The following is a 27,337-nucleotide window of genomic DNA, read 5'->3' as shown; positions in this document are numbered from 1 at the left end:
CGAGTGTATTTTTGGCTATTTCCTCTGAGAGCTCCCCGAACAAAACAACCCTCTTACTTACTCACTGCTACGGCGCTGCCCAAGCTGGCCGCAGGCAAAGTAGCTACAAGTCAGCCGGGATTTCCTATTTTTGGTCGAGTGCACGACGTTGGGGCTTCTATCCTCAACTTTTAAAAAGCGCGGTAAGGCAAATCGTTTTAGCATTCGGTGTAATTTAGCCGGCCGGAGCCATGACTGTCAATAGACAGTGGAATTTGTCAAATATTAAAATCACTTGAAGTTGTCATTTTTCTGAATAGTTCCTTGGGTCTTGAGCAGCCTTGATAGAGAGATAAGGTCTACTGTGGTTTGAGGAGACAGTCCCAGCATAGCTGAGCCTAACTGGTATCCATGCAGGATGGACATACTAACACTATTTACAACAGACACATTAATACTGTAGTTTTACATCTGGTTAAGGCTGTACTGCATAGAGCTGCAGTCACTATAGTTTTCATGAGATGATAGTCACTTTCTGCACAACTTATTACAAATTATTACTGGTATTATTCACAATTCTTGATACATGAATTCAATTTATTGAGTAAATAAGACCACTTATTTCTCTTTGTCGAAGGGTGGACCCAGAACAGAAATTCCTTTTAAGGTCACTGCCAGGCATGGCCTGATGCATAGCAAACAACAATGTACGAGAACGTGATTTCCATAAAAATCTCGGCTGTTCCTCCTTTGCCAAGTATATAATCAGTTATATCTCTCATTATTTACTGGGCAGAGTAAGTGGTGTTTAATTATATATCTAAGACTCTGGGTACAATCAATATCACTGGATGGAGACACATCTGATACACTGTCCACCTCCGCTGCTATAGCAGTATGTAGGTAGGTATATGATGCGGATTTAAAACAGTAATATAATAGCTCCTTCAGTCCAGCCCTTCTACCTCTGTTATGATGATATGAGTCAGAAAATAAACCAGGAGGAAGCTGGGAGACACCAGACAGCAGTGTCCAGCGACAGAAGATGCTAACTATGGAAGTTGTGAAGGGACGCCGGCAGTTTCGGGGTTCTCGTGAATAAGACACACGTGTCATTTGCACAATCATGAACATTTTGGGTCGTTGTCTGGGGCACTCCTTGCCGCTTCATATTCCTCAGGTCAAATGGTAATTTGTGAGAGAAAGAAACATAAGGCACAAGTCGAACTGCTGCAACTGAGAATCCCACCCCCGGCCGAACAAAACAGAATCTCCTGAAACAAAATTTCAACAAGGTTGCCAAAGAAACACTGATCCATTGCTTATTATTCAGAAACACCTAATCAAGAAAATACCAACCACTACCCAAAGCCACAGATACTGTCGATAGAGTTTAACAAAGGTTTAACATATTGACACACGCAAAAAAAAAAAAATATCCAAGATGGCTACATTCTACAGTGCACATAGGAATGCTTTACATTGGTGCCAACATGGTGGAGAGTTTGTCAAACTCTGATTTAGATACTTTTAAATTATACACTGAATACTGAGACTTTGGTTTCTAAATCTAAATACTGGATTTACTTTCCAAAAATATTTTTCCAAGGATATGGATTGAAAATTATGTTAAGTAGAAAGACTGGGATTAGCTTTTTCAAAACACTGACTGTGTGAGCCCTCTTCTGCTGAACTGTCCAATTCAGACTCGGCGGGCTTCGGTTTGACGCTTTTGGCTGCGCAGCCTGCATATACAATTTGATTAAAATAATGTATGGTCTCTGGACTGGATAACCACACCGTCGAATGCCGAAACATAAGGCTGGAACAAGCATGTAAGTGCTGCATTTGATTGATGAAAGTGTATGTCTTTTTTTTGTTGTTGTCTTTTTTTAATAGTGCATTTAACCAATTTTTTAAGGTTTACCAAAAATACACCTGATATTCCTCCTGTATGCAATGCCCCCTGTTTATAAACACAATAATGAGTGTATGAATGAATACATGTGGTTCTTGTCTGTCTGAAAACAAGCTTGTCTTGAGTCACACCCATGTCTGTTTTTTTGGTTATAAAACAATACACACTTTCATTGTCTATGGTACAACAATTCTATTTAATATACTGTGTGCCATTACACATCTATGAGCTGGTTTTCCCATTGTACAAGGCAGGCAACAGTGGACTTTGTTTCTATGTACAGTCTGGGACAGTCTAACCCACCATATTGCCTTTATGTCACTGCCCAGGAGAGGCCTGAGCAGGGAGAGAGGGAAAAAAATGACACAGCGGGTAGGTTGAGGGAGCTCAAGAAATGGAGATGTAAAACATTAGTGGGAATAGGTGAGAGGACAAAGGGGGATGGATTTAAGCGGCAGGCACCAGGGAGGGCTAAAGAATTGGGGTGAGCGTCAAGCAGGGAGGGGGACCACGAGTGCGGAGCTGCCAGGAAGTATCAGTTACTTCTCAAAGGGAGCGAGGACACTAGGAAGGTATAGATGAATGGGAGCAAAACAGGGAAAGTAATAGGGTAAGGTGGCTTAATTACTGAAGTTATTATTCCACATGTTTTTGACAAGCTTCCTCAGAAAGGCAAAAATAAGCAGAGCTGCACAGTTTTATATTAACCATTCCCCCCTCCCCTTGCTGGTAAATATATGGCTGAAGCCACATTCAGATACAGTATCATAAAGTACCATACACATCACTGTATCAGATACATAAAGAGTCACATAATATCCTACACTATCATAAGTACCACACAGTTTTAGAGCATCAGATTCAGTATCAAATAGTACCATATAGTGCCATTGTAAATAAAGGTCCAATGAATCTTTGAAAGGCCCATGTCTGGTTGGGTGTCGCAAACTGAGGGATGGCACAGGCCAGTGTTCTCTCCTCTGGCTCCACCAACCCACTGTATTCCTCATGACAAATCAGAGAGGAGGAACAAGTCAAAGTGCACCAAGGAGTCCCAAGATTAAGGGCACTGCATCTGATAGGCTTGAAACACTGCCTCCGTTAACTGCTCTCCAGTTCTGCTGGAGGTGCTTTCTCCTGCGAGTCTAGTGACTGGAGGGAGCCCACAGTTCGTCCCTGCTGAGGCCCCTTCCTTTGCGTTTCCCCCCTTTGGCCAGTGGATTCACAGACCGCGCTTGATGCACCACAGTCTCAATAGTTGCTGAGATGGAATCGTGACTGGAGAACTCCAGAGGCTCGGGGGTCAGGCTCGGCCTGAGGCTGTGTCTGCCTGGCAGGTTATCGCACCTCTCCAGAACAGGCATCCCCAGAGTCCTCTCATCACTTCTCCTGCTAGCCAGCATGTCCAAGCCTCGAACCTCAGCCCAATCTTCCTTCCTCGTCTTGGTTGGCTCCGGTTCCTCCAGAGGTTGTTTTCTGGGTCGTCCGGGTCGTCTTTTGATGACATTGTTTCCTGTTTTGGCTTGTCGCTGCAGGCGCTTGGCACGAAGGATCTTCTGCACATGCTCAAAGTTCAGAGAATGCATCCTCCTTACGTCCTTCTGGATCTGTTCCACTTCGCGACGTTTATACCTCCGCTTACTGGGAACACCTGGAAGAGGAGAGAGGGAGAAAGAATCAGGTGAGAAATGTCAAGGAAAATAAAGAGCAAAGTAAGGTCTATAAAAAGAAAGGACCATTTGTGCTTGCGTGTCAGTTAAAAAGAGCAGTCTTGGAAAGACTAGGAAAGACATCATGCCAATTTAGCTCATGGAGAGAAAGTCTTTTCTTGCTTTAAGAGCTTCCTGCTAATTTTGAGATATTCATGTAAGCTTTTCAAATCCCAGCTGAGCCAGGAGAGCAGATCCTATCCTGTAATTGTCTACTAGAGAGCAGAGAGAAGAGGGGAGAGGAGGAGATCCTATTCTGCTAGCAGGAAATGTCTCCTTCAACCATTTAATATGTCGCTACACAATAACAACCCTGTGCATCTGGAGCACAGACTGCCAAAAAGCTAAACACACACAGCAACACAAACACACATATCGGCACTCTTGTCCACATGCACATGCGCATACAGACACAGATACAAAAACACACAGATGCATACATACACATGCACAAAAAATGAATTCAGCAGTTCAGAATGGCTGAGCAGAAGAAACTGGAGCCATATTGTTTCCGTCACACTGGTGAACTGGGCAGTATGCCCTTTACACATTGCTCTATCCTTACTCTTTCCCCGTCACTCACATTCTCTCTTCCACTCGTCTCTTCATGGGCGGCAATATGCTACTCTCTAATTTTCAATTAAACTGGTAACACTGCACCATTTCATTTCCATCTTTATTTCAGAGACCGCTTCCTGATCTTAGTCTGTCTCTGTCATTCTTTTTGTTTCCCATCTATGTCCCATTTCTTCGCTTCCCCCTCCTCCCTGTCTGGGCACTGTTCCCGGGGCTCGGACTGAGCCACAGCCAAAATGGAGGAAAAGCACAATCAACCACCAGTCCCCAAGCAGTGTGCACGCAACATGCTTCGTCTCTTTTCCTTGAGCTTTTTACTCCTATTGCTGGATTCCTGCGCTCTAGCCTTTCTTCCTTTCCCGCAGACTCCTGCTGATATGGTGTAGCAGGTTTCTTCAGTGCTCTAACATTTGATGAGTACATTAAATCAAAGATGCTTTTTCAGTTTTATACTTTAAATATTGTTGGCTGTGTTACAGGAAAATGTGTGAAAAATGATGCTCAAGACATTTAGAATATGTCTCTTTCATAAAACATAAGGGGGAAGCATTTAATATTTAATAGATTTTTTTAAAGATTTGCACAACGTCAGTGAACTGCCACAACTAGCAGAATACAATATTTTTTTCATCTTAAAGAGACCAAATGGTAATGATGGGGATGAAAATTTGAAAAGCACCGCACAGAGCTGTTTGCTAATGAATTAAGAGTAAGGGAAAGATAAAAAGCCGCCTAACTACCTCCCATACAAACCGCAGAAGAATATCACGCTGTTGTTGGTCAAAAATTCGGGCCTGACAGTGAAATTAGTTAATGCACAAAGCACTAAGTAGCAGTGGTTTATGAGCTGCAGCAGAAGTGAGCACATGCTCAGTTCACACACACACACACTACAAAGTAGCAGAAATTTATGAGCTCCATACACGGAACATAAAACCAGTGACCTTCAGCAGTGTGAGAGGCAGTATAGTACCGAGAACCTGTTTCTCTGTGAAATAAGAAGTCACAGCTATGCTCACTTATCCACTGCCTGTGCTGTAGCTGAGAGCACTTTTCGGAGACAGATTAAAATAATCCTTGATGTATGTCATTTAGTGTAATTTTTTTTTTCTGGATGAAGGTCTGTGCATGTGTTTAAACAAGCTGCGTGACTTGCCGGACTACCGCAGGTCCAGTCACTTCTCTATCCTGGTAGTGGGTGCCTCTTTCCAGATGTTTTGGATCTTAATCTATATCCTCGTCTTCTCCTCTTGCACTCTCGACCCCCTAACCGAAAGCTGCTTGATGTCCTCCCAAATCTACGCTTCTCTATTATCTATTATTTCTGTCATCCTGTCTGTTTACACTGGTAATTTACTATGTTGTTTTATGGCGTACACAGAGCATCTATCACATGTCCTATCTTATCTGGACCGGGGATCAGTCCAGATAAGTGTGTCATATGCTGTGCAGACTGCAAAGCCCCTTGAGGAAAATCTGTGATTTGTTATACTGGGCAAAATAAATACAACTTGGCTTGACTTGCCACAAAAAATTATTCCGAATTATTCATTAAAGACTTTCATTCAGACATTCATGTAAGAAAGTTACAACTGATTCAGCGAGGTCTGCTTAAGAAGCAAACGCACAACACACGCAGAGACATGCGTGTGCTTAATGATTTGTCCATGACCGACAAACTCATTGTTGCACGCTCAGATAATAGTATGAATTTTACATCTGGATGGGGACCCGTATATCTGTGTGTATGCGGGGGCCTGCGCCTGCATGTGCAGCGAGCATTCTCATGCACATGCGTCTGTGTTTTAATTGGACTAAAGCTGTGAAGTGAAGCAGTAAGTCATGCTAGAGGAGGAGTGTGTGTGTGTGGGGGGTGGGGGGGGTGAGTAAAGAGAGTAATGGGAAAATGAGGGGGAAGGGAGACAAGGGAAAAAGCAAAAAGTGAAAGGGAAGAAGAAGAGAGCTAGAAGGGGGAGATGGAGAGAGAGATGAGGCAGAGGAACAAGGGGAAATCTGCGTGTGGATGTGGGAACCACGGGAGAGAGGCAGAGGGGGAAAGCAAGGGCAAGAACTGCAGAAGCAGCAAAAGGGAAGGGAAGGACACAGAGGGTAGAAGAGGTATAACAACACTAGAGGGATAATATGGATGGGTTGGGGGAGGAGGAGTCATTATGGGGGGAGGGGGGGGTGTATATGAGTCATCCGTCCTGGATCCCCTGGGGCGGGGGGGTGTATTCTAACTGAGCCCCTGGCTTCTCCTCCCCGCCACTGGACTAGGCCCCAGTCATTAAACCCCTGGCTACCAGCCAGCTCTTTTAACACAGGCAAGGGCCTTTTACGGCGTGTCTGTAGAAAATAAATCATACTGTGTGAATAATATATCTCTGGCAAAAGCATTGGCAGGAGAGAGGGAAGGGAGGCAGGGTGGGGAGGTAGGAGAGATTGGTGAATTATAGTCGTCTCCATCCATGCATTACGTTCTCTTTATCCCCAGCCAGATGTGCTCAAAGACAGCAGAATACAGAATGTACCAAAATACACATTCATTGGGTGGTGAGAATTCGGTGCTACCCAGTCTCTTTGTCTGCTTTAAGCCCCGATAATGATGTGCATAAGCATATTTATAATAGGAATCACCTTGACATGCATTACTAAATCTACATTTAAAATGGGAAAACCCAGTTAACTGACTAAATGTGATAATCCAGCAAATAACTGAAGTCAATTAACACTCAGGAACAGAGTTTAATATTAGTGTATAACCTTTTTTTTTTTTGGCAAACATGCTCTCATTTGGCTACATTAACAGTTCTGATCACATATAAGTGATTAGTAAAAGCATGTATGTGTCTCTTTCTTCCAGTTCCACGGGCTAGCATAGTATCATGTATCAAATATCATTCGTATGGTTTTTCTTTCATTAATAAATTCCGGCCTCCTACTTCTGTCTAACAGATAGGAATCTTGTTGTTTTATATAAGTAGTGATGTGATGTAATAAGGTCCACTGCTGGTAATGTCAGCTGCTTAGACGCTGCCGATGCTTCAGATCATAAGCTTTCCACATGTGATCCATTCATGGGTTTATTTAGAGGTAAAGTAAGCCTGTGTCTGGACTCTTCACTCCCTCGCGCATTATATAGCGCATATAAACTTTGGGAAATCACTAAGGAACAAGTGCAAACAGCTGTTCATACATTTTGGACATTACTTGGACGCACCGCTGTCTGTTCACATAAACACGTAACAGAACATGTGCACCACATTTAAGATAATGGACACAACAACGTTGCTGTTATTTTGTAAAGGACATATCTCTCTCACCACCAATCCAAAACGCAAATCTGTGCACATGTAACTTAACATAAAACATACTTCAGCTAAACATTATCCCCCCTCTACAAGCACAATGGGAACCGGAGCTCTAACTGTGCAATTATATGCTAATCTCCAGTATATTAATTGTAAATGAACATCAGTCATGCAGAGCAGTCAAATACATTAACATAACCATTTGCTTCAAAGTGGTGGCCGTGTTGATGTTATAGCGGGTGTGCAGATATTTAACAGGGTGAGCACATTTGTAGTTTAGACTGGAAAATGCAGCTCCTGGATGCTACTTTTAGGGGAGTCACATTATGGTTCTGTAGGCCCCGTACAGTGAATGATATTTACAGCTCAGATTTGGAACACTGGGTGAGCCTGTGTATAGCCATGAATGAACGGCTTGGATAAGCAAAGACAAGCAAACAACAGGAGTTACTGCGTTTTAGGCAAACCTCAAACCTCCAACACTTCATTAAAGAAAGCAATGTGCTTTATCATGCTGTCCCAGTGAACAGAAAACAACTGCTGCTGTTTTTATTATAAGTCCAACATGCAATGCAGTGCGCTTTCTCATAAATATAGCGTATTCTCTTACCAGTGAGGGAGGGACTGGGACACTTGTTCATCTGTTCTGGCTCCTGCCTCGTCGTTTGGAATGACATTAAGCCCTGATCTCCAAACACAGTGAGCCTCGTCCGCCTGTTCCTTCCGCCGCACTCGTCCTCTTGTGACCCCGAAAATAGGTCAGACGCTGACTCTGACCGCTGCGACTGGCTACTATAGCTGCCCATGAAGCTCTTTTTAGGCTGCCCAGTCTGAAGGGAATGGAACTGACTGTCAGCAAGAGAGTGTGATGACAGCTGGTCAGACTCAAAAATCCCTAAGCTGGATCCCAGGTTTGAAGAGCCTCTGCCATTGCTCCTCTGCTTGTCCAGAAGCTTTGAAGGACCCTGACTGGCCAAGTCTCTCCTCTCACTCAGCATGCTGAGGCGTGCATTGGTCTTAGCTCCGCTGAAAAGCCCTCCCAGGTCCTGCCGGTCTCGTGGTGAAAGAAGAGGTTCATCCTTGTGCTTATGTTTATGCTTGTGCTTCCTCTTGTGGAGACGAACCCCTGCAAGACCACCTGCGCTGCTGCTGCCCAGGGATCCCAAACCCTCTCCCCTTACAGACGGCCCCTGAAGTGGACCACTAGTGGTGCAAAGCTTGGCACCAGGCTGGATTTTTGAGTGTCCGCTGGAGTGGAAAGCCTTGGGAGGGGGCACAGCAGGTCTCATGAAGGGAGATGGGGGCGCCGGTCCTAGCGAGTGATGGGGCAGATAAAATGGGGGAGTAGGGGGAAAGTAGCCCAGACTCAGAGGAGGAGCGTAAGGCATCGCATACGGTGCTGCATAGTAATTTCCCCCTGCCAGCGGATAACCATATCCTTGAACAAAAGGCAGCTTTGATGTGATTGGCTCGCTGGCTTTGGCTGGACGACCGCGTCTCCTCTTAGCCTTCAGATCAGCACTCCTGCGGAGGTATGAACTGGAGTCACAAGGGTACGAGTCGTAGGTAATAGGGTAGTAATGGTGGAAGTTGAGGCGGAAAATGGAAGGATAGGGATGCTGGGGGTAGCAGGTGAATCGTCTGTGAGACACTCGTAACTGCTGGAGCTTTAACACGACCTACAGGGAGGAAGGAAAGAGGAAACATTTAGAAAAACAAACACCCTTTAGTGCACGCTTGTACATTAGAGCGGTTGTTAAAGGCTCACACGCAGGATTTGTTACAGTGTTTCTAACCTCGTCCAGTTCAGAGAGAAAATGAAGATGATCCCGACTCTGTAGGCACTTCCTCTTCCGCCGATGATGCTTTTGCTTCTTCTCCTGCTGCGACAGAAAGTTATCGACAGCCGTTACTTGGCGCTCGCAGCGTGTTCTGCCACCTCTGTTGGATGCTTCCAAAGCTGCTGCCTCCGCAGCCTCAAACCCACACAGATCAAATGAGTACCTGTATAAACACAACATAAATCACATTAAAACAGCAGGTAAATGAATGCGTGCCAATCTATTACATACAGAACAAAATGCCTATAAAGCAAGTAAAGGAGTATAACAGCAGTCTACTGCACCTTCGTCGAGAGGCATGACCCTTCTCAGTTTGATCTGAGGTACTGTTGTTGTCCGTCCCAATCCCACTGTCACTGGGAATAGTCTCCTCACTGTGGGACTCGCTGATGGGGGACAGAGTTACCTCCTTCACTGACGCCCCCTCTGACAGGTGGGATGGTGAATTAGCCAGAAGTCGAGGAGGAGACAATTTCCATCCCCCAGTGAGAAAGCTCCTGCCTGCTGGTTTAGAGGGCAAGGCTGAAATGGGCTGCAAACTGGGCATAGCAGCATCAGAGTGACTGGCTCTTATAGACGGAGCACTAGAGCTGGGAGATGAGGTGGAGGAAGGCACTGCGGGGCATTCGTAGAGACTCGATGTGGAGACAGACAATGCTGGCTTGTCCCGAGTGGTTTTGGGAGGAGTGGAGCCTTGAGTTTCTGCTCGAGGTTTCCGCCCTCTCTTCTTACCAATGTAGATGGTTCCTCTTTTGCTCACATTTATCTGTTTTCCCAGTCGAGCTTCAATGGTGGATGCCATGGCACTCATAGCTGAGGTAACAGGAGCAGAAGATGACTTCAGAGCCAGAGTGCCATTTTGACTTGATCCTGAAAGGATTTCATTCAGAATGCTCTGCATTTTCCCAAGCTTCGTCTTATTCACTGGCCTGGATTGCCCCCTTCCACGCTTTAGTTTGAGACTGTTGGCATTGGTCATCGTGGAAGCCATTTGCACTAAAGTGTTCAGTGTGTGCGTCTTCCTCCTACGATTTAGCCCTGCAGTGGTTTCCTGGGCCAATGGGCTTGGAGGTGAGGTGGAAGTGGCCTCGTGAATGGTCTCCACAGTTAGGAGTGGCTGTTTCTTGGGGCGTCCTCGTTTCCTCTTAATGGGAGTGTGGACTGTCAGGCTGTCAGTGTTGGTGTAGAGCGGGCTGGAAGGGGTAATGGGGAAAGCAGAGGGCGGGTCAGCTAAGGTTGCGAGGCTACCCAAGGTTTCTCTCTGCGGTGATGTAATGCTGGCATGGCTTTTTGATTTCAGGTAGGACCACCTGTCGTTGGCCTTGGTCGGTCTGGAACTGGCCGTAGAGCTGGTGCTGTGACTTGGGCTCGGACTCATATCGGCTCTTGATCTGGGGCTTGGACTGGGGCTGATGTTTGCCCTGGGTCTGGGGCTGGGGATAGGGCTGATGTTACTCCGGGGGCTGGGGCTGGGGTTTGGGCAGGGGAATCTAGGGTTCAAGCTGAGACTGGGTTTGCTGATGTGATTGTGAGCTGGATCTCTGGGTTTAAGGGTGTCCGCGCTGATCTTAGGACGACCCAAGGGGTTCTTTTTCATCCTGTTTGCGCTCAGATGTGACTCTTGGTCAGCCCCATTTGTAACTGTCTCTCCCATTTCCACCCTGTCCACTCTCTCTCCCTTTTCTCTTTTGTCAACTTTATCTCCTCTTTCTGCTTTATCCAGCCTTTCTGCGCTGATATCAGCTTGACTCATGAATCGAGAATCATTTTTGTGAGTTTCTATCTTATGTGCTCCTCTGGCTTCTAAAGGCCCAGGCTGCTGCTTCTCTGTTGCATCAGAGTCCAGAGTCCGCTGCTGAGATTGCTCCTCTACAGAAAACGAATCGTCAAAAGAAGGCCTTCTCCGCCTCTTTCTTCCTTTCACTTCCTCTGCCAGCATGGGCATCCCTCTGTCTTCTTCGTCTCCTTTCCTCCCAGCAATTGCTCGCTCTCGTTCCTCTTTTCTCCTTTCCTCTCTTTCTTCATGGAACCGCTCAGCTGTCTCCTCTTGCCTGTACTTCTGCCTCTCCTCTGAATTATTTGGGCTCTCTGATCCTTTCTCTGGCTGTCCCCAATGTGAATCAGCACTGTGGGGATTACAGAGCATCCTCTGGGAGTCCTTCCTGCCGTACTTCCTCTTAATGTTCCCAAAGAGCTGCTCACTGACCTCTTGCAGACCCTTCCCCCTGGAGAGATTTACACAGAGAAATAATTAGGATGAGTGCGATAAAATGAAGAGAATGGATAGTTTTGTATTTCACCAACACTGCGCAGAATACTTACTGCCTAATTTGAATCACCGTGTCAAGTTAATTAAAACGTCTTCCTTTTAAATTTCACTACTCTAACTTTCACATTCCATTCACAGTGCACAGTTCATGATATCATGCATCACAAGGAAATTAAAATATACCTGCTGAGAGAGGTCAAGTTGAGAATACTGGCATCTGTGACCACTGGCAGCTGCAGATCTGGAGTCAGAGACCGCTGAGGTGAGGGACTTTGCGTCGCCGTTCGTGAGAAAGCTTGGCTCGGATCTAGCAACGAGCCTCTGCTGTCTGCTGCCAAGTCTCTGGCTGCCTCAGAATCCGCAGGATGGGCTGGAGACACAGAAGGTGCTGCAGACGGGATCCAGTCTGTACCGATTTGGTGCTGGGGTGCGTGAGTGTGTTGAAATTTCTGAGTGGGGGAGTGCTGCGTTTGCTGTGTGTGCGAGAGTGCGTGTGCAGGATGGAGGGAGCTGCGAAGCTGGTGTTTGAGAGAAGGATTATCTCCCAGTAGTTGCAGCAGGCCTCCCTCTCTCTGCTCTGGCATTCTGAACTGGCGCTCATATGTCTGGGGATGACACAAAAAGAGACACAAAGACTGGTGACTACATTTAAACTGCAATCATGAGACAGCCTTATATAGCTGCAGGGATAGACAAATGATATGATAATGATAATGTGATCGTAAAACTATGACTGCTATATTTCATGTCTTCTTAACATTGGCCTATCTCCACAGATATAACATGTGCATAGCACAGCAACCAGTTCAGCATATATTATCGTTTTTTTGTCAGCACTTATCACATCTCTGATTTTCTCTAATATGACAGCTTTTGCAGTAGATCTGAAGATTTTCATGCGTCTCGCGTGCATGAGAAAACAGTGTGCAACAGAACAAAAGGCTTGTTTACAGAGTAATTAAATTCCTGTGGCAAGGATGTTACATGCTGTGAGAGCTAAGGGAATCAAGTTGGGGGTGTCTGAGTACTAAACACAGTAGCATAGCGAAGCTGCGTCCCTGCACTAGATCCATCATTATTTACTGCAGATCATATTTATGTTTGTGACAGCTCTCATACGCTTTTCTCAACTATAACTGCAGTGTCATGCTGTCAAGAAGGCGCCGTGCACAACATATGTCCCGGAAGTAAGATATAATTTATATACATTTTCTTTCACTGAAACGCCACAAATCTGAAGTAAGCCTCTGCTCGGTTAGACTTGTCCACTTAAAGGAGAAAATACTAAACCTTAATATACTGTATTGCCCCCACATAACTCTGCTTAATGTATCACTGCTGCATAATCAGTGTACTGCTGGAAGATGAGAAATAGAGCAGCGGATGGCCTTTGTGGTTTAGCCTGTTATTAACAGACTCAGTATGACGCAACGAGACACTGTTCTGCTGCGCTGCAGGGAGATGTAACCTAACCACAGGCCTGCCTCTCAGCATGTACACAGGGGCGTGCAAGTGCACACGCACACACTCACGCTTGTATACAGTAGATGCACACATTTCAAAGACTCAAAATCCCGGCTACACACGTTTGAAAACGCTAATCTGGTCTAGATGGAGCAGCTCCTTGTCAGTTGATAAGATATCTCCTCTTCACAGATAAATATACACAGCCACACAGACGCACAACAATAAAATCTATCGTGCACTTTTATGACAGCGTACATATTTGCGAGGTCAAGAGTGCCATATATTTCCCTTCCCTGCTAACATCCAGTTCAGCCTTCATCTCCTCTGTTGCTTCCCTATCACTCTCTCTGCTCTCCCGACTGCTGTCAAGTAGTGACACTCATTATGTTTCCACACTTGTTGCAGAAGCTGTTTATTGGCCAGAAGCAGTCTGCACGAATTCACAAGCACAAAAACACACACACACACACACACACAAAAATGCTGAGAGGCACAACACTCACAACACATGGGTGAAAACACATACTGGGCACGTGCGCAAATGCTGAGCGCTGTAAATGATTAACGAAGCCAGCAAATGCAGGTATGTAAATGCACCCTCAAATTTATCTCCTGAACGCACTGCCATGGTATCCTTTCAGTTGTGAAGTATATGTGTGTGTGTGTGTGTGTATACACATTGACACTGGAGAAGAGGCGCTGTGAGTCCACAGAGGGGTAAGATGACAGACACCTGATACACACTTGCTTTCTCATTTAACCTGTCCTAGAATACCTGCTGTTTCAGGTTAAAGGAGGGCACAGGTAAAAAAACAGACAGCAGGGCGATGGGGGCGGTTAAGAGTGCGACCGGCAGACATACACTACGCACACAGAGAAAATGTATCTTCCCCACTGACCACATACACATTTGTGGTCAGTGGGGACCAAATGTGCATACACACACACACACACACACACACACACACACACACACACACACACACACACACAACCACAGAGAGATAATAAAGAGAGGGACACCTTTCCTACAAGAGACAGGAGAGCAAAAGAGAAGAAAAAAAATTAAGAAATAGAAAGCCCCCTCCTCCTACTTTTTTCCGGTTGAAGCTGGGTTGCTGGCACCAGTTCAGCTTTTTGTTCTTAGTTTCCTCCCTTCTACCACTCTCCTCCGTCTCCCCTCCTCTATGCCTCTTATACTCGACAAAGCATTTCCAGGGAAAAAACACGCAATGTCTGATATTCCAGCAAGCAAATACAAATAGTTACAAACTGAGGCACTCCCATAGTTGTTGTTGTTGTTGCTGTGAGCACAGTGAAACTTTCCTTCTTTGTCTTTTCCTGACAGGGTCAGCTTACTCACTTAACCATTCACTTATTCACATTTTGATTTACATTTCATAAAGAACTCCAAATTTGCACTTGCATGCTTTGTATTGCCCTTTCATCACCACACTGGTGGTCAATACCATTCACTAAAAACTTGTTACTCATAGGTCTCCAGAGCCTGCATAAGCAAGCAAATTGATTCAGATTAGTTTTTTTTCTAATGTTTGTTTTATACACTGCCTGCTCTTGTGGTGCACTCTGTGAATAAGCCATTATCTCCCTGTGCTACTGCTGACCTGCAGCAGGGGGCAGCGGTCGGGAAATGAGCATAAGCGCTGGACTCTGACCCGTGTGCAGCTCACAAGCGAAAAAGAACTGTGAAGCTTCAACCTTTTTCCACACAGGCCATCTTTCTACAAGACCCCTACTGATCACATAACGATAAACACCAGCTCAGGGCTGAACCAAAGCATCTTTGCTTCTCAACCCATCCGACGCACTCTTCTTCCCCCCGGGGCCCTTGGAGCTCTTGGGGCTGTGTTTACAACACGGCTGAGTCAACTGCCTTTTTTCTAAGATGTCTTTCTCTGGATCAGCACCGCAGCAACATGGATTTAATGCTGGCTGTCCAACACCTGAGTGCAGGCAGATATGGAGCTGTACATTCCTTTCCGGTGGTGACGTAACCATCAGATAAGGTCAGAGCACAGGAGGAGGAGGTCATGGATAATATGTGACTAAGTGCTGCAATCACCCAACTGAAAGGCACTTTGCAAATGAGTCAGCATATATTTACTGACAAATAAGTGTGTGTGTGTGTGTGTGTGTGTGTGTGTGTGTGTGTGTGTGTGTGTGTGTGTGTGTGTGTGTATAAATGTATCACGCTGAGCAGCCTGTTTTAAATGACAATCTGGATGTAAAACACAGTGTTCTTCTATCCTCCAGTTTGATGTGAAGGGAGGGTTATGACGGTCCCTGCTGTCCTTTTCCTCTCCTGCAACCTTTCATTTCTCCACCAACAAACTGAAATTCAGGAACTGCTCCCGCTCCCTGACACACACACACACATGCACATAGCACCCTGGCTGCACCATTATACTGGGAAAGAACACCCTAAACAGGCACACCCAAATCTCACAACCAGACCCGCATATAAACACACACATATACAGGGGCAAACATATACACAACCTCCTTGCACGCGCACGCGCACACAGACACACACACAGACACACACACACACACACACACACACACACACACACACAGGCGCACACAAACACGCTGCCCTTCAAATAGTTTTTCGCAGCCTTTTATTTGGCTGCACGCCCAGCGGTTAGAGTGTTTCATTTTTCCCTGTGTATGGAACTGGGCAGCTGTCCAGACAGACACACAAAGAGAAAAAGAGAGTGAGAGAGAGGCAGAGAGAGAGAGAGAGAAGGGAGAGAGTGGGAGGAAGGAATGGGGTGCAACTAAAAGAATGAGAGCAGCAGAAAGGGAGGGAAGAAGAGGACCAGCAGAAAAACAAGAAGAGAGGTGCCTAGACTCGTTTGCTACTGGTTCCCCTCCGAAACCTTATGATTGATATGATCCTCTCCTTTCCTCTCTGTAACACCTTGTCACGCAGCCTCTCTTGGTTTTGACACCATACTGTCTCCCTCTGCCCCCGTGGCCTTGTGCACTAACCCCCCCCCCTTCATCCCATCGTCCTTTTCTTCTTCTTCTTTTTTCCCTTTTTTTGGAGCTGACCATTTTCCTCCTGTGGGAACTACCACCCCACCACCCCGCCCGCTTCTCCCCAGCTCCATTCACAGCGCTGCTTCTCTGTGATCTGTGTTTCTGACAGGTCTGCACACACACACACACACACACACACACACACACACACACACACACACACACACACACACACAGACACACACACACACACACACACACACACACACACACACACAGAGTTCCTCTGCAAACAAACACCATGAATACTAACAGGGCTTTGTATCCACAGCACTTAAAACGGGATAGAAAGGCGCGGGTTTGGAAGAGGGAGGGGGCGGAGGGGTGAGCGCAGAGAAAAGGAGGGAAAAGCGATGGAGGAGAAAAGAGGAGCTGTGGCACTGTGTTGATCTTGTGGCCACTCTCACAGACCTCCCCCCTCCCTCCTTGCCAACCCCCTTATCCTTGTTTCTCGTTCTCTCGTTCTTCCCACCAGTTCTCCCGGGAATAAAGACTTCCATTCATGCGCCTGAGGCAACCCACAGCAGGGGAGAGAAAAGAGGGAGGAGAAATGGGAGGAAAAAGGAGGGGTTGTCAAGGTGGGACAGTTTGTGGATCACTGGGATCAGGCCTACTGCCTAAAATTGTGTTTGTGTGTCTGCATGTCTGTTTTCACTCAGCATATTCCCGCTCAGCCAGCGCTTTACTATCTCAGATCTGGTGGCATCTGTGCCAGACAAAGCTTCATCTGGGAAACTTGGGTGGGAAAGTTTGGAAACTGGGCTCCATTGAAAAACTTCCACTCTCCACTTAATGCTGCAATTCCAAAACTATGCGTTCAGCCTACAGCCACAGTAGGAAAAAGGGGCTCGAGCTAACTTTTTCTGCAGTATTTTCTTTCTTACGTGCCTTTTTATGTACCCTTCCTGCTGAGCATGATCAAGCCTTCGATCTATTGTGTATTCTTCCTTTAGATAGCTGTAAAGCACAAGCCGCATTCAAGGCACAGCAGTAGGTCTCAAGTAAAATGTTTCCTCCTACGTCCACAGCAGTAATCCTTCAGATTGGAGTGCTCCTAAAGATAGCAGCGAAACACCAAAGAGTCTCCTTGTCACACTCTCTTCAGACACGCTCAGAGGTAGATGACTCAATCTGAACAAAGCCCGTGATTGGCTGAACCGAAGCATGCTATTATGGTGCATTTGGAGGTTTTCACCCCCTCAGTAATGACAGACACATTTACATGCTACATATAGTGTATATCTAATCCCTGCGATTAGCATTAATGGTGTGCATGGGCGCTGGTGTGCCCGGTTTTTGAATAGCTTTAACAACCACATTTGACTTTTTTTAAATGGCAATTATCCACAAATTGTTCCCTGTATGTACGTGTTCAAACAATCTATAGATGTCATTCAGCACACAAGTTTAAAAACAAAGAAAATGTACAACATTAGAACAAGTGTAATGCTTTTTGGATGCAACATGACTACAGAAAGTTGTTAGAACAGCGCATCTTTTAGGGTAAGGAAATTATACAACAAAACAGGCACATGTGCTGCTGCACATAGTATAAAACCAACGCATTGTGTTGGTCACTTTACTCTGTGCACCATATGACCCAATCATAGCACTTCTGTACAACAGGAAACAATTAAGCTCCAATGAGCTGCTCAAAGTCCTTAGGGATGACTTCCTGTGTGGAATGATGGGTAATTCAAGACAGAAGCTGCGCTGAGATTAAACACTTCCTCTCTGGCAAACAGCAGTCTGTAACAGCCCCACTCACTGATTAGCTACTTAAAAATAATTCACTGCAAGTTATTGTTGTCTGTCTGGTTAGTGAATCGATATGCAGCCACATCACCTGCAGGTTTTTTCGCTTCTTTACCATCCAGCATATATTACTATATAACACTGCAATATCATACTCACATTGATAAAGAAAAGCAAATGAAAAACTCATTGCACATTACATTAGCCATGCATCTCATGTATTAGTGTATATTTCATGTATGTTTTTTTCTGCTTGTCATGGCATATGGAGTAAGGACACCTTAGCGTGTCACGCCACATGTCACATGTAAAATGCCTGCAAACAATTGTTAATGGATGACTAAATATATGTCTTGTAGAAGGACTCTGGTGTCTGCAAGGCAAGTTTTGAAGTTTGCGAAGGAACATTTTCATTGCTCGGTCTGAATGTTTCTGTGAATATCTCAAGTCCTCAGATGATCTCTGGCTTGTAAGGGTGTGGGGGAGTGGGGGTGGCAAGGAAGGAGACGGAGAACAAGTTAGAGAGCCACCGTAATGACATCCTCAGTGACAGGGAGAATGGGCAAAGTGAGACACAATAGTCTTAACCAATCAGACTGCCTGCCTCCCCTCAGGCCCCCTCTCACCAACAATAACGCCTTTGTGTGAGGCTGCACTCCACTCGTGTGTTCGCACACACACACACACACACAGACCGCAGCATCCTACACTTTCTCAGATGGTCACAAAAAGAGGTGGGTGAAGGAGAGCAGCACATCTACAACAACTACATGTATGCATATACAAACCTGCCAGAATTAATGTCTTTTAGCTAGCTAGAAACCTGGCTCTCTGTGTATGTGTGTGTGAGTGCGTGTGAGTGTGTACGTGCATTTCCCTTCAAGCCCAGGCACATGACTGCAGCTGCCCCCTCACTCCCTCATCTAAAGCAGCACCCCTCCTTGGTGTGGGTGAGAGGTCACACAAAGTGGCATTCCTCTCGGTCTGAGAGCGAGCGAGCACTGAGCAGAGGGGGAAGAGGGAAAGAGAGAGAGTAGAAAACACCAGGGGTCAAATAAGCAACAGAGCGGGGCAGGTAAAAGATGAGGAGCACGGGGCATTCGTGAGTGTGTATTTCAGTGCGTGCATGTGAACATTTTGTATGCCTGTGTGCTGAAATGGACCAGTAAACAGAGGACCCTTGTGGCTCTTCTTTGCTTCATAAACACAGCTGTTTGTTTAGTCTGAGCTGCCCCAAGGGACAGACACACAGACAGAGGGATAGACAGACACATTTATATCATTTATTCATGTCTGTATCCATACTTAAGAGACAACGAGCATAAACAGCAGAAGTGCAGCATGATTATTTTACAAATCCTGGTGCAAAGAGATAAAACTGGGCAGAAAGAAAAAGACTGTAAAAAGCAGCTGGCTTCCATGCTTTTGAATGTTCAGTGTGAAACATGTAGCGCATTGATGTGTTTATATAAAGTTCAGAATCTTTTCAAACCAAACACTTGAAGAATATTAACAGTTTTAGAGCCTGGCCAACATTGGAAGGGCTAGGTTGAAAATTTTTAGCGATACACTTCTACGATGTTTAGATTGTGTATCGATCTGATCCGCATTCAAAACACTGAATCGGAAGTCAGTGACGATCTACAGCTGATCCATTCAGTTTAGCTTTACAGCTTTAGCAGCAGTGCGTCAGGTGCTAGCAGGAGAACTAAAGCAGCATGAAGGAAGCTAAAAGCAAAGGTGTAACAGGGTGGAGGTATTTAATTGGAGCTCCACCGACAGCTTTTGTATCTTTACAACAGTTTTTGATTTGTGGTTAAGCGAGCTTCCTCTTTCTTTTAAACTTGATCTCACTGTCATATTTCATACAACACTTGTTGTACGGAAGGTTTTGCTAAAGTTACGGTAACATAACCTGTTATTTTTACACATTAACTATCTTCAGTAGGCTCCACTTCACACACAATGTGTGTGACGAGCAGTAAAAGGCGGTGCCCTCAGACTGAGGGCTCAAACATGCTTCTGTTGTGGTCGTACGGAAAGCTCTACCGTTCGTCTACATATATATATATTTATATATATATTGTATATGTATAATCTTTGATGTTTGTTTGCACTTCTGCTCGTCGCTCCCTTGCCTATTGCAGCCAATTAGCGCTCGGCATAGCCTCATGCATGCATGCTGCGTGGTGTTGGGTTTTTGGAGGATGGCACAAAAGCGTTTTTGCGTAGGTTGAAAACTGTTCAAAAGGACACAACTGCGGTACCGTAAATTAAGCATGAGCATCACCATATGTAACAGCAGTTTGCAGCAGCCTGATGACTTTCATACTGAGCTGAAAGCGAAACTAGTGCGTGATCTATCGGGTGACTAACACAAATACATTATTTACTTTTAATTTCATATGCTTTCAAATACCATGAATCCTCTTCAGTTTATCCAATTCTCAGTCATGTGGGGGCTGGAGCCTATCTCGGATACTAATAAATACCAATTCAGAAAATATTTATTTGCTACATTAAATTTTTTAATGTTGAAGTTGAGCCTTATGCATAAAAGAAAGAAATTCCAGGCTGTGATGAACAGCTTAATAATTTAATGCTGTTATCAGACTGTGGCTTGGTATCGGTACCTATCTTAAAGGAAGGATTACAACTGTAAAAGGTCGGCTTGGTGAATCTCTCGTATCCATCCGTGCAATACAATACATCAATACAGTGTAAAAAAAAAAATAAGTAGAGATGAATCCACTAAATTTGATGAAAACATTTGTAAATGCCAAAATGTCTTTTATCGAATTATGTGTTGTGAACACTGTAACCTCTTTTTCAGAAACACACACGCCCCCAACCTTCTGACAGGCACATCCCAGACAGCTGATGGGCCCCATCAGATTTCACTGACAAACACACTTGCAGTGAGACACAGTGAAAGTCAATACTCGTCGCCTTCTTCCCTTCTCTTCCTTTGACTCCCCGTCTCCTTCACTCCTCTCACCAAACATCCGCATCTATTCCTGTCGGACCTCCTCTGAAAACCACAGCATACACTCCTCCTCACACAGACAGACACACACACACACTGACTAACCACAGAGGCAGAGGCATGATGGAGCCACACTAACAAAGCAGCCACCGGGAACACATGATGCTGTGACTCAACATCATCCGTGCCTGCAGAGGACATCAAAAATGGCTGCCCTCCAGATCATCCCACAGTCAAGTGAGTCACAGTCAACCGCTGTGCTGTCGCGCAAATCAAATTCAGGCCTGTGTGTTTTCTATACAGTTTGCTCTTGATGTTTATTGCAATCTGTTCTTTTTGAAGACCTCAATGAATAAAAAAGGGCAAACAATGTCAAAATGATGTATTACAATTACGTTTTTATAAACAAGTCATAACTTCCAGTTGAGTTTACAACTATTCAACAGTGCAGTAATAAATATTTTATGCTTTTTATAAAATTATAGCCTGGATCAGTCATCAGTAAAGGGAGATTACACGATCTCTCGTTGGTTTTTCAGTCAATATCTACATTACAGGGATCATCCTGATGCTATGAAAAACGAGTTGGTAATGGAACAGTGGAAGTCTGTGAAAGTTGTGCTATTAGGCTGAAGCCCCCCTAGAGTGAGAAAAATAACAATGGCCCAGTGGCATAAAACCATGACAGCTTTGTGAAACTTAGTGATTTTGGCCACAGCAGCAAACAACAGCAAATGTGAGGTAAACATATGCTTATTATGCCTTATTTTAATTTCAGGAATGATATTCCAGGAAGTTTGACTTTTGTTCTTTTTATGACCCATATGAGGTTTTTAGACACGAGAACCACAAATATTGGTTTAGACATTGCACATGTTCTCACTACTAGAAATACTCTGGTTTAGGTGAGATTACTGCCTTACTAGAGGATTCAAATGGCAGGATAACCAGTCACTCGCTGTGAATTCACCAGATTATTAAATGGTAAGCATACTGGCACTTAAAGAGCTCTTGTAATGGAAGACTCAAAGCACTTTTTTCACAGCCATTTACACACACATTTATAGTGTACTTTATGCTATGCCTTTAAGGGCTTGCTGTCCAAAAGTCCGCTAGGGTCCACTTAGATCCCAGTGGCAAATTATGGTAAGTTGGTAAAAGTAAATGACATCTTCAGAAGGTGCGAGGGTCAGTGCAGACACCTGTCAGTTTTTTGTGACCACGTAGAGCTGTTCATGCCAACTTTTCATTATAATGCACCAACCAAGAATCCACCACAAGCAGCAGATTTTAGAGAAGTATAACAGGAATGACTGATGAATGATGTCCATTTCCATGTCTGCAACAGAGTATAACCTAGGCTTCATTATACGGACACATCAGAATCGAAGGGGCAGTTTGGGGCTGGGTCGTGAACGTGCAGACTGAGTGAGGCGGGGATTCAACCACCAACCTTTTAACTAGTAAATGACCTGTGCAATCAAATATCTGTTACACTGATACTGGTATAGTTCATACATCTACATTAGCCATATGCAAAAGGCCAATGCAGAGGTCCAAGTTTCCCATTCTTCCCTCACCTGCTTTCCTGTCTACACTACCCAATGTAGACAGGCATGATGCAAAAAAATAAAATATTGCAATATCACAGGTTTTGCAATTCAGAGCTAGCAGGTTAAATTAATCGAAGTTGATGTTTAATTGTAGCTTCAGACAGTTCTCACGTGCATCTCTGTTGGGTAATGTCACGCTGTTTGAAAAAGGCTGAAGCCTATCAGCTGTATCTTTAAAAGACAGAACCTGATATGTTTGTTTTGTTTTGGGTTTGTTTTGTTTTTGGAAAATATAAAAATATATTTGCCAGAAAAAAAAGGCAACACAAAATGCCTTCATGTTCACTGGCAGATGCTGCCTAAGTGACCCACTGGCATTTCTTTAAGTGTAGTTGCCTCAGGTCTTTATTAAAATGTACCTTCAGCTAGACTGCCTATTATTGCTGCCCTGCATCAGACTTAAGAGGAAAAGCAACCCACTGAGACTGGATACAATAGTGAATGAATAGGTCTTGACCTTTAGGACAGATTGAGAAGATGGTATGTGTGTGTCTGATTGAGAAATTAGCTACAGTTCCAACCAAATGGTCAACACAAACACACACACACATGCGCGTACACAGACACCAAATCCAGCCCTGAGGCTAAGAAAGCAAAGGCCAGACTCCAGTTGTCTCAACCCTGACCCACTCTCACAAACAAACAATACAGCACACACACACAGGCAGAAACACACAGCATACACACACGAACACACACAGACACTAGGGCTTATACAACTGTGGAGTTCAGCTATCACCTCGACTTCTGAATGTCCAGCAGGGTCAAAGTTCATCTCTTCTGCTGCCAGCCTTCAGCGCTCCTTTGTGTGTGTGTGTGTGTGTGTGTGTGTGTGTGTGTGTGTGTGTGTGTGTGTGTGTGTGTGTGTGTGTGTGTGTGTGTGTGTGTGTGTGTGTGAATGTTTGTGTGTAGCATTTACATGTGCTCACTAGGAGTGACCTTGCAGAGTCATTCATTGTGGATACACTGCAGCACCAGCACTACCGCAGAGCTTATTAGGGAGCAGTCTTCCTTAGTGTGTGTGTGTAGATGTGTGTGTGCCCTTGTGTGTGTGTGTGTGTTGTAGGGACAGACAATCAGTTTCTGGGGATTCATCTCACTTCTGATAATAAGGCAAATGATTACATTTTAGTAGGAAGACTTGGCTTGAGGGTTAGGGTTAAGCAAACAGTAGTTATATCCAAAGGAAATTAATGTAAGTCTGTGTTATGATGAATGTGAGCACGAGTGTGCCTGTGTTTGGAGGGAGAAAGGCCGATGAACAGATTGTGTTTTGTCTGGACTTTCTTCAGATTTGAGAGATACTGAAGAGCAGATCAGAGTTTAGACGCGAGGAGACGTGTCTGTGTGTGTGTCTGTGTGTGTTTCAAGTGTGCACGGGGTGTGTATGGGGGTCAGACACAGATGGACAGCTGGTGTTTCAGCGGTGCTAAATCACTCACCCCTCCCCAGCATGCGAGCACACATGCACACAAACACATTCACATGTCCCATCCCCCCATCCACTACAGGGAAACGCCCCTTTAAAGCATTCCCGATCCGTACTCTCAAAGACAGCACAGTGAGGGCACACGTACACAAACACACACACTCACTCACACACACACACACACACACTCACACACACACTGAATATAAAAGCCTGGGTCTTTGGACTACAGTGACAGTCACCAGAGAAAAAAACTCCAATATGACAGGTGGGTCAGGCCATATTATAGGTGATCATTTCATGTTCATACATATTCATAAATCAGTCAGGGGGTGCTCTCTGTGGGTAAGCACGATGCTATCCGCTCAAGCTGACGCCCGCACACACACACACACACACACACACACCCATACACACTCCTATTTTATGAGCTCATCAAGTCCCTCAGGTCACCAACCGCCATTTCAGCCAGGGATAAAAAAGCTCACATCAAAAGGCAAACCATTTCACACACACGCATGTGCACGTACTGCATGCACACACTTGGCGTGGCGACTGTGGCAGCATTAATTTCCTTGTGAATGCACTTGACTAACACATAATAATCCCAAACACTGCTGGGAGACCACCAAGCAGCAACGTACACACACATAGCCAGGAGGACCACCAAGCAGAGGGGCTGTCAAGACAAGATAAGTGTGTGTCTTACCGTCGAGCTTTCGCGTGCACCCACTAATACACACACACACACGCAGACACATATACACACAACAACAACAACACAAGGCCTGGTCTGGACTCCTGGAAAAGCTCTGGCTTATCTCTCCCCACAGATAGTGAAATGGATTAAGAGCCACATTTGGCACGTCCAGGGAACTGGACAGATAACCAGGAAAACACTCTCTCTAACTGCAATCGCTGTTCAACATGATTTGTATGTATGTGTGTGTGTGTATAGAAGAGATAGTAAAAGAGTGGATGTATTTTAGCTAGCGCACGCTCCCCCATGTGAAGGCATCGGACCGCTAACTGTGTGTCAGTGTGTGTTTCTAAGTGTGTGTGTGTGCGCGCGAGAAGAGTGTGTGTCTGGAGGAGTGATGCAGTGGTTGACCCAGGACCCAATCCATTAAAACACACACATTCATCTTCCAAACACACACAGCGCGCCCAGACAAAGAGCCGTGTGTGAGAGGACGTTCAGCATGTGTGTGATGTCAGCTGGAGACAGAGAAGGGGAGCCCATCATATCCCGTTAATGTGTGTTTGGGTCTGTCCTCTGACACACTACGCTTCCTCATTGACTTCCTCGGTTATGGATGCTTGCTATGAAGATGATAGGTGGATGAAACTCCCCTTTCCCTTCCCTTTAAGACAGGCTAACTCTGCTCTTTTCTCTTGCCTTTGCAGCCATGTTCACTGCATAATAAATAGCATTTTATAGAGAGCGGTAAATAAATCCAGGCCATTATTGGTCATCATTGACAGGCGTAGAGTCAAATGAATATAACTTTTAAGCCTATAAAATGTGATGCACTGCACTGTGCACTGTAATTATCAATGCCAGCGATGGATCCGTGCGGTATTTAAATTTTACACTGTGAATATGGACAATCATATAAAATGGTCAGGGGTAAATACTAATACAAGGGATTGCAAGCACAGCCTTTGTTGACATTCTGCCACGTCTCTAGTGTAAAAATGCAATTTGCATAACTCGGATTTATCTTTTTAGGCTGCTGTTTTTGGGGTTTGCAAAACGACAGCTTTCCCACATGGAATAACCTAAAATTTTAATGTTATTACAAGTCAGCAGAGGGAAGAGAGGAGAAGGGGCCTTTCTGACGGCAGATTCTTAGGCTGCTACAAAAGAAAGAATGGCTAAAAAACACAATTTCCATCTGTTTCTTTGCACCATTCTACATGTTTGCCTTCTTATCTGTCTGCCTGTCTCTTTCCCTCTCTGTCTATTAGAGTCAAATCTCTGTCTTAATGGGCTTCTATTGTATCCTGCCTCTCCCCCTCCTCTATTCACCACACTACCACACGCATATACACACTCCCTCTGAGGAGGCCCCTTAACCAGGCTCTCCATATGCCTGACCCCCACCTCCTTTCTCCTCCACCTCCTCGTTCCACGACCCCCTTCCCCTCTACCCCTCTCTCTTGCTCACACTCTGGCTTCTGCTCTGTTGCTGCTGCTGCTGCTGCTGCCCCACGCTGCCATCTGCTACAAGACAACAGAGGGTGAAAGAGAGAGAAAAGCACGATGAAAGACAGTGCTTGGAAAGAGGAAGACATAGGGAAAGAAAAGCTGGAGGGGGAAACGTGTGGAAAGAGAGATTGATTAAAAGAATAGAGGGAGAAAGCATATATGTGGACACAATACAACAGAGAGGAGAGAGGCTGTCCATCTGCTCCCCCTCACCTCCCGTCCCCCTCCTGACTCACAGCCTCACGTACACCACAAAGAGAGTATTTAACCTCAACACACACATACAGAAAAAGAGTGAGACAGAAAAAGCAGCCCGGCCTCTCTCTTTAACCCGTTCCTCTCCACTGAGCCTGCCTGTATTACACCCTTGGGGTGGCAGGTGATGGCTAGATGGAGGGAAAGGATGTAAGGGGGAAAGAGAGGGGGAGAGGGATGGTGGGGGTGTGATTGAGGGACAGAGTGCAAGGGATGAAGGGTTGAAACTGATCTGAATCAACACCAACACATCCTCCACAACCCCCCTCTCCCCTCCCCAAACCTCAAACCTCAATAGAGACCAGCTTGCTGCCCGTGTCACTATGACAACCCCTGTCAATCATACTGTAGCAGTGGGCTTCCCAGTGGGGGCCGATGGCGCTAGATTAGGAATGGCTGCTAAAAACATCACAGCGCCGAGCTCAGCTCATTCAGCTTACTAATGGATGTAAACACTGAAATTTTTCAGAGGCCTGTTCATACTTTATTTACAGAAAAGCTCAGACAAGAATACACATCCTGAAGACAACTACTGGAAATTGTGGCTGTAAATCACACTGAAATCTGCCAGCAACAAAGAAATGACCATGAATTTCTTTTCCAAGCCAGTGTTCCAATTGTTGGAAAAACACAAGTCTAGAGCAATCATGTTGGCGAGCAATCTTTACGTAAACTGTTGTCTACCAATTGCAAATATCTATAAACAACCAAAAACTTAGAGAGGACTAGAACGATCCAGCAATTCATTAAAAAACGTAAAAAACAAAACCTTTTCCCATAAAGATATTATGAAAGTGCAACTTGTCAAAGCCATTTTCACACATGAAGTCTGGACAATTGTAAAGTTACAAAATTTGTTTTATTTCACATGTAATACACAACACTACTGGAAATGCTTTGTTTGTTCGGGTTAGCATTAGCATTGCTGCCTGGATAGGTCACTCGTGGGGC

General features: G+C 45.0%; 1 protein-coding gene across 1 annotated transcript in view; it reads right to left on the bottom strand.

Moving 5' to 3' along the window:
• Nucleotides 1-2,074: 2,074 nt before the first annotated feature.
• setbp1 (SET binding protein 1) overlaps nucleotides 2,075-27,337 on the bottom strand; it is a 34,509-nt gene continuing 9,246 nt past the window's right edge. Inside the window, exons 3-7 of the mRNA XM_026186341.2 lie at nucleotides 11,787-12,208; nucleotides 9,619-11,559; nucleotides 9,290-9,497; nucleotides 8,104-9,172; nucleotides 2,075-3,548 (exon numbers count right to left, since the gene is read on the bottom strand). Of these exons, the coding sequence (XP_026042126.2) occupies nucleotides 3,043-3,548; nucleotides 8,104-9,172; nucleotides 9,290-9,497; nucleotides 9,619-11,559; nucleotides 11,787-12,208 (4,146 nt within the window). The 3' untranslated portion in view covers nucleotides 2,075-3,042. The remainder of the gene's footprint in view (nucleotides 3,549-8,103; nucleotides 9,173-9,289; nucleotides 9,498-9,618; nucleotides 11,560-11,786; nucleotides 12,209-27,337) is intronic.

Source organism: Astatotilapia calliptera, chromosome 12 (assembly GCF_964374335.1).
Source record: "Astatotilapia calliptera chromosome 12, fAstCal68.1, whole genome shotgun sequence".
Taxonomy (NCBI): domain Eukaryota; kingdom Metazoa; phylum Chordata; class Actinopteri; order Cichliformes; family Cichlidae; genus Astatotilapia; species Astatotilapia calliptera.
This window is presented reverse-complemented; position numbering and strand designations above follow the sequence as displayed.